The 8433-nt window shown below is 41.3% G+C and overlaps 1 protein-coding gene across 3 annotated transcripts in view; it reads right to left on the bottom strand.

The window, feature by feature from the left end:
• Positions 1 to 2378: 2378 nt before the first annotated feature.
• FAT3 (FAT atypical cadherin 3) overlaps positions 2379 to 8433 on the bottom strand; it is a 507587-nt gene continuing 501532 nt past the window's right edge. For all 3 annotated transcript variants that reach the window (XM_033120991.1, XM_033120992.1, XM_033120993.1), the window contains one exon: positions 2379 to 8059. In XM_033120991.1, the coding sequence (XP_032976882.1) occupies positions 7437 to 8059 (623 nt within the window). In that variant the 3' untranslated portion in view covers positions 2379 to 7436. The remainder of the gene's footprint in view (positions 8060 to 8433) is intronic.

Genomic DNA, 8433 nt, shown 5'->3' with positions numbered 1-8433 from the left:
GAATAGCGTCGTTCTATTGACCAGCTTGCATCCACCCAGGATGTTTGGCAGAATTGCGTTGGTTGGATCCTTTGCTTCCACAGAGAAAGGCAAGTGATGATTTGAGGAGCAGTACCATGCAAGGCCATGTGGAATGCCCCAGGAAAAATGAGTTCAGCATGAATGATACTGAAACGGTAGGAATGAACAATGAAACTTATTAATTGCTGAGAGTTTGGATAAACGGGAATATCCACGTTAGGTAGAAATTTCAGATAGAAAATCTACAGCAATGTGCAGAGACTAGGAGGCCCAAAGCTGTCCTCTGTAAGGATTGCTTACAAGGTTGGCCCTGGGCTGGTGTCTAGGAACTTGAATTTCGGGAACATTCCTACCATTTCAGTATCATTTATACTGAACTCCTGCACTCTTTCTGGGAGCCTGGAATTTTGGTACACCCCTGCAGAGGCTGCTGATGAGACCAGACTAATGAAAGCCTGGGTACCAAAAGTCTAATGAGCATCCCTGGTTAGCCATGAGCACAACTACCGTGTTTCCCCGAAAATAAGACCTAGCTGGACAATGAGCTCTAATGCGTCTTTTGGAGCAAAAATTAATATAAGACCCGGTATTATATTATATTATATAAGAGCTGGTCCTATATTATAGTAAAATAAGACCGGGTCTTATATTAATTTTTGCTCCAAAAGATGCATTAGAGCTGATGGTCCGGCTAGGTCTTATTTTTGGGGAAACACGGTATATCCCGGGTCCTGTGTCCTCCTAAGGACTCGTCAAACCTGGGAGTGGTCTTGGGGACTGACACAGGCACAGAAAAAGAAAGTGACCTTTCCACAGAGACCTATTTCCAAGCTTGGAACCAGCCCTTTTATTTCAAAGGACCAGCAGAGAATGAAGATAGATATAGAAAATCTTTTCCCCTTCCCCCGACAGACCAACATTATTTCTTAATTGACATCTCTGGGCTGAGCTACCATTTTTGAGGTATGGAAGGAGATTTAAACTAATTCCCTTTTCTGCTAACGGTGGCCGCATAAGAGACAGAGACTGGAATGTTTTCTTGGTGCTAAATTTATGAACATCACCATAGTGTCGAGTTAAAAAGCAGGCGATTCCTAGCATTTTTAGTCCTTGCCTCTCTTGAAATCCTTCTCACTGCAGTTAGTAAATTCAGCACAATGAGGAAGGGTTGATGAGGTTAGGGGGATTTAGCTGGAGACATCATTGATTAATTTTTCAATCAAAACATTTAATGAGGGCCAGTATTGTACTGGGAATCTGGGAAACAAAGACAATGAATACACAACTCAAGTAGTTTATGGTCTTGGTGGGGCGGGCAGTCGTACAATGGAGGCGGCTCATACTGGCTTGCAAGAGTTGACTGTTAGACTCAGGACTTTGGTGAGCTGCTTCTCAGTGCTTTGCAGCTTGAAATCAGCCACAATGTAAGTATTTATATCACGGAAATTGGCAAATGCAACAAATCGGTGCTCCCCCTCTTTTACCTGGTTGTTGAGCATTTATCTCCAAAGCACTGTGGGGATGGACAAGTGACCAGAGAATTGCAGCACACTGAATTCTGTCAGCACAGTAAGGATTTTACATCAGGAGGTATCAAATGCCTACCCAGAGGCCATTGTGTAGGGAGTGACTCCAGGATCCTGGGCAGGGTGGGGCAGGGGAGTTTTGTTGCCATTGCAGGCAGCGCCCACTCTAGCGGTGGTCATTGGGCTTTGAGGGCCCTTCCTGCTGCTGGCTCTCAGACAGGGTCGTTCTCATGGTAGTTCTGACCCTCCCTCACCAAGGCAAGGCAGAGGGTGCCCTGCCCCTTCTGGGGTTCTTCCTGATCTCAAGCTAACTTCTTGTGATGTCACTTCTTCTCTAGAAGATCAATTTGTCCTTCCCCCCAGCTTCTCCTGTATATACTCTGACTTTCACTCTACGTAGAACATTTTCTAGAGCTTTTTGGCGGAAAACTCAAGTGCTAATTATGTCTCAAACTTCTGGATTTTTTTTTTTTATTTTCTTAAGAAGAGTAGTATGGGAAAGGCTGCCTTGAAGAAGTGGAGTTGTGTGTGGGAGATATTTCTGCAGAGGTGGGACTTGATGACCTTCATTTGTTCTAGTCTCCAGCACTGTTTTCATTTTCATTGGAGAGAAAACCCCACAGGGTATGTGCCCGGTAAGAAGCTGCCTAAGATTCCAACGTGTGTACAGTAGAACCAGTGGAAGTCTCTCCGGAGGTAAGATGATTGCCTAAGTGCCATGTGAGTAATAGCTAAAGACAAATAAAAGGAAAGAGTTAAGAAGAGTCAACACAATTGCTAATTTCATTTTTTTCTTTTTACTTGAAAACGTGTTTTAACCATTAAATTTTGTAAGTTATAAACCTGTACACTGTTGGGTTTTTGTTTTGGCTGTCTTTTCTTGTTTTTTTTTTGTTTGTTTTTTCTTTCATTTTTTAGAAAAAGAACATCAGACTGAATACTGCCAACAGCAATATATGCAGAAACAATCCACTGCCATAAGGGACAAGATTCACTTTAAGTGTTAGCTTTCCCCTTTGCATAAGGTTTGGTGTGTGATGTATGTGTGCAAGTTTAGGTGAGTGCACATGTGTGAGGAGATATGATATGCTTCATTCTGAATCTGAAGTGGCATAGGTACCAGGTACTTCGTAAATGGGCAAAACACACTCATTTAAAAAAATGTCAATAAGAACATTTTCTTGAAAACAGAGAAAGTTAAATGAAAACAGTAGAACCAAACAAAGGTTACAGTACATTTTGCAATGATAAAAAAACCCCACCATTTTCAAATTTCAAATCCTTTTTGTGGATGTGTGTAGTTACCCTTAAAGTTTGCAGACCAACAGCATGGATGACTTAGAATTGTATTCGACCCCCCCAAATTAAAGCATCCTGATAGGCATCAAATACAGTATCTACAAAAGCTTGGAAAATTGGAACCATTATATACAATTTTATAAACATTTTAAACACCAAAACATACATCTTGTACAAACCAGCCTGTTTGCAACAGGTAAATTTACATGACAATCTCTCTGGTACAGTGCTTAAAAAGAACTGCTTCCATTTCTGAACACATTTGTGACTTCCCGAAATGCAGTAGTATGGGCTCATAAAATTGGTGACTATAATAGTAGCAATTCAGGTATTTGTTCGCTGGAAGCGTACTACAGTACATACTAAGGGGTCCAAACACGCTCCAAATGACTATATGATTCTCTAGTGTATCCTAAACACTGGAAGAGACTTATTATGGCCTTTGTGTAATATTACATAACTGTAATTATTGCTTTTCATTATCACATAAGTAAAGAAAATCTTATTCTTCTCTTATCTACTTGCCAGTTGACTAAATATTAACTGATGCCAAACCCACAAATGGTGACTTTAAACCCTACCATTATACAACCGGGAGCTTAAAGACATTGTGGATTTTCACCAGAATAATGTGCAGTTGAACGTTGTAGGACAAAAACAAGGATAAACACATAATCACTTTTCACAAAATTATGATGCTGAAGAAATGCCTTTTCAGATCCCCATTTGCCATGGTTTGACGCTAAAAACATAAAACATAAAAGCCTAATCACTTTGTCAATATATGTGTACTCGAAGGGCAGCAGAGTGAAGAAAACAGACAATTATTTGGGCAACCAATGCAAAACGAATACTAAGTCTTCCTAAATTATCTCACATGAAAGTGTTTTCTGGATGTTAAATGATTTATTTTCTCATCTCTTGTCCCAATTCCCCTGACTTTGATTATGTAGACACAGCATTATTGAGGGTAGTGGGTAGAGGTGGGAAGTAACTGGGGGTCGGGTGATGGTATATATATCTCTTCCCTGCCTTTTTTCCAGACCTCGCTAGTGATTCCTAAGGGAAGTCCCAGGGATGCATCATAAATTCTCTTTCCATGCCTTCACACTGATTCTCCGATAGGGCAAACCTCAAAAGCATGGACTAGACCTATTCATATTATTAAGACTTCTACAATGGCATTTCATGAATGGTCAGGGCATGAGTACATGGACAGCTGGCATGGAATAGAACTCAGCAGCAAAATGCTCATATGAGAAACTGAATAAGCATTTATTCATCTTGTAGAGCCCCAGAGCTTCTGCTTACTACATAACAAACATTAACAGATCAGCTTCTATCAACTTAACCAGAATGTGTGCAATACAAGTAAAGTGCCTACAACAGGCTATAGAAAATGGCTTCCAGGACGTGGCATATACACTTTAGAAAAAAGGGAAAGACACTAATTGGCTTAAATATTTTCCACATGGTTCATCGCAGCGGAGGGGGTAAGAATAAATGCCAGAAGTGGCAGGGCGAAAAGAAAAACAAAAATACACTCAGTAGATAATATTATAAACAAAGTTTCACTGTAATTATTGACTGGTCTGGGTTCCATTCTGTAATTATCATTCCATCCTCATTTTTGAAAACATTCATTTGGCAAAAGCAGCATTGTGATAATTGTTCAAAGAAATGTGTGAATTCTGTAACTGCACCCTTCCTGGAGGGCTGCTAGGAAACACGAAGCTAGGAAATACAAGCTTCAAGTATTGAGTTATTGTATTTTCAGTGGAATGATTCCCCTGTCAATTTTGGAAACTCACGGACAAAGTCCAGATGATTTCTACAATATCCACATGATTTCTACAATTCCAAAGCAGAAGTTGTAGGAATTCTGAAGCCCTAGCAAAAGCAGGCAGATGCCATACCCCAGGCAATTTATTGGTGAACAACGTTATATAGGAAGAATATTGGTCAAATGGATGACTTCTAATCCCTGTTCAGCCATTTAACTTCCTGTGTGAGCTGGGATAAGTACCTTCCCCTCTCTGGGCATGATTCCTCTTTTGTAAGATAAGAGAGTTGGAAAAACAGATCTTAAGGACCCTTCCAGCTCTTCAAAATCCCACCTAGTTCCATCTTGGCCTGACTGCAAACCAGTTCATTATCTACAAGGAAGTCTAATTTTCCAGAAAGTGAAACGATAGTTGTTTAAAGGTAATGAGTCAAAACATAACACATGCTTATCTGGTATACACTTAGCTGCAGAGCTATTCTGCAGAAAAACAGGGGAAAATATCCTGAAGAAAGAGGTATTTTATATAGGTCAGAGCAAAGGGTGGACACAATTTTCTTGGGTGACTTCACAACCACATTAGATCTATTTATTCCTTCATTACTGTGTCAGTCAGGCATTCTCCCTGGAGGAGATGCTGTGTAAGCAGTGGTGACTCACTGGCATTAATCTCATTCTAATATTTCCTGGGGGCAAGAAATGAATTGTTGGTTTTACTTTGATGATTTTTATGTCATTGCATTATTAAAAGTGTAGCAGTGATTCTATTCTAGACCATTAGTTTGTCATTTTCTCAATGATTCTTGCAAATGTGCTTACATAAGAAAAATGCCAAAGATTTTATTCTCAAAAGCAGCCTTAGTGAAATTCATTTATTTCAAGACCACAGTGCAGATAATGCTTCCATGAGTAGGTCCAACCAAGAGACAGGGAGAGGAGAAAAGCTGAAAAATCTGTGAAGTGTATCCATGAACTCAGGAAGCTTGAGAATGAAAAGGAATTTTTTTTACAACAGACTTCAGAAACACTGACTCCTACAAAGAAGTGGATTAAACACAATTGAAACAACTAAAAATATGTCTGAGTAGATGGCACACAGACTCAGGACAGCACAATTACACATCAATGCCGTATGTCATCGAAAACTGTGGACACAGAGATTTGCTCATTAAGCAGATAGTGCAAATATGCATTTATTTACCATGGCCACTGCACACGCAGCCATAATCTGATCGAAGCAAAAGAGGAAAGTCACTTAACTTATTAACTTTAAGCTTCGAGTATTGAGTTATTGTATTTCCAGTGGAATGATTCCCCTGTCAATTTTGGAAACTCCTGGCCAAAGTCCAGATGTCAGGTGGGAAGAGAACCCCAGGGTGTAATTAAATATTACACAGTTTTCAAATAAGAGTAGTTCTGGAAAATTACAACAAAATACTGTTTTCTAAAAAGCTCAGTTTTGTTTTAAGTTAATACAAATGGCAGTACCAAAATAAAGTTAACTGAACCAGAGTAAAATATGGCATTTGGTGTTTCTCTAACATAGAGATTAGAGAAATTGAAAGGTCTGCCTTGCTGGCAGGATTTTCTATACGGTCCATATCCTAAAACTCTCACGTTAGCTTTCTCAAGAGCAGCCTTATTGAGTGCAAGCACATATCTGTACACAGGCCCAGACACACACACTATTATAATTTATGCACAAGAACTAGTCTACCTTTTTCTTTCTTTTTTGTTTTAAAAAAATGTAATTGCATTTATAGTGATGATGCTACCAATTTAGAACAAGACTGATTTCATCTGCATTATCAAGAATTGTGATTATCAAGTTGAAAACTTTGAAAGTGTTATAGTTTCTTCCCCCCCCCAAATTTGTGAATTCTGCTTAAACTGCTAAATATCTATCTCATTCTAGAGAACAAAGTACCAAAATATTACCTTTTTTTTTTTTTTAATTTCCTGATTCTCAGAACAAAGGTCAATTTCTGCAGTAAAGTTAAAATTGTAGTTACAACCAGGAATGTTTACTGGAAAACACAAAAACAGATAATCACATTCTTTCTAATGTTTGAACAATGTTAACCTCCTTAGCCCACAAAATGGAACCCAAATATCCTCATATTCCTCGTCTTTATACCTTTTCAAAGATCAAAAAACCCTACTATATTATATTGGATGCTTAACACAAACAAACAAAAATAACTAAGCATACTAAACATGTTTCCTAAATCTAATTTTATAGCTGAAAATTGGGCAGCTTATAAAAAAAATAAAATTGATTTTTAAAGGCTTCAGCCCATTTTCTTGTTTAATAATATTTGTCTCTCTCTTCTTTTGCCTAAGAGTCTAACTTTTTCAACAATCATTATTGGTATTTTCATTCCCCGCCTCCCACCCACTGGCTCAAAATTACACGCCTCTTTGCTTGTTGCCAGTTATTAATACTGCAAGGACTGATGTTGCAACACTTTCCAGGGTACAATACTGCACAAAGCCTTATAAGATCGACTGGGTAACCTAATGGGTGAAATTTATTGCCCCTTTAAGAACTGGGTGCACGTTCTTCGTCATGTACGCAGGTACATACTGCAAGCGCTATCAGTCACTGCTCAGAAACAATTTCTGAGCCTTTCCTTTTCTCCCAGCTGGAGTCAAGCTTGCTGGAAACAACGTGACTTGTGATGAAGTTCCTAGTGGAAAATACTGCATTTCCTTCTCGCTCAACACACTATCCACGGAGACACAACCCCAGCCAGTTCCTTCCACTTTTCTGTAACAAACAGTGCAAAGCACTTGAGGTGCATCCTCTATACTTGGGTCTGGTGCTGAGTCTCCATAAAGGGAATGTGAAGGCTGGCGAGGCTGAGCTCTCCCACGCTCTCGTAGTCACTCATGGCTACTTCGGAATCATCAAAGCCGCAGTTTGCTGATACATCCGAGGATGAGGTGCCTCTGGAATTGTGCAAGGATGGAGACACACTGTCTGCTGGGCCTGCTGTCTCTGTACCCTGGTTTATGTTCACGGCAAAAGTACTAAATTCACAGCTGGTAGGCGGACCCACCAAATCTGTTTCATTGGGGAATGGATGTGGAGGCAGGTACTGGCTGGGATGGAACTGGGGCCTTCTCCTGCAGTCTGGGCTCAGTGTGCTGGCCAGGGAGGCAGGCTGGGAGGGCGGCAGGGCCTCATATTGGTCCGGGAAGTCCTCGGGCAGCGGAGGGGGCAGCTGGTCCTGACTCAAGAACTCCTCTTCCTGAGGGGGCGGGTACTCGCTGTCAATGTCATAGCCGCCCAGGTAGTAATCGCTCTCCAACTCCCGTGTGCTGCCCCGATGTGCAGACCCTCCCTCTTGGTTCTCATAGTTGGGCACCTCCTCTATGTCCGACAGGCGGGCCCCCGGCATCCAGTCAGAGGTGTCCCAGTGATAGGCTGTGAGAGAAACGCCGTGACAGTTAATTTCCTCTAGGATGGAGTTGGGGTAGGGCTTGGGAAGGGCAGATAAGGGGCCTGGTATGCAATTATCAGCCAAGGGACCCGAAGAAGCCAAGTCACGTGCATGCGCCTTACAAGGGTTGATCCGGGGCCAGCCATGCTCTGGTCCTGGGACCACAAGGACAAGGCGATGGCAGCTGTGAGAGGTGGTGTCTGGGTGGTTGGTGCAGAGCCTTACGCTCAGCCATGCCATAAGAGATGACCAGCGAGGGCGCACTGAGGAAACACAGCTCTAGGACTCCCTTCCCCCATTCTCTCTTCCTACCCACACACTAAGTGCAGAGCCAGGCTGACAACATGCTCGCAGAGGG

The sequence above is a fragment of the Rhinolophus ferrumequinum genome, chromosome 11, assembly GCF_004115265.2.
Source record: "Rhinolophus ferrumequinum isolate MPI-CBG mRhiFer1 chromosome 11, mRhiFer1_v1.p, whole genome shotgun sequence".
NCBI lineage: Eukaryota > Metazoa > Chordata > Mammalia > Chiroptera > Rhinolophidae > Rhinolophus > Rhinolophus ferrumequinum.
This window is presented reverse-complemented; position numbering and strand designations above follow the sequence as displayed.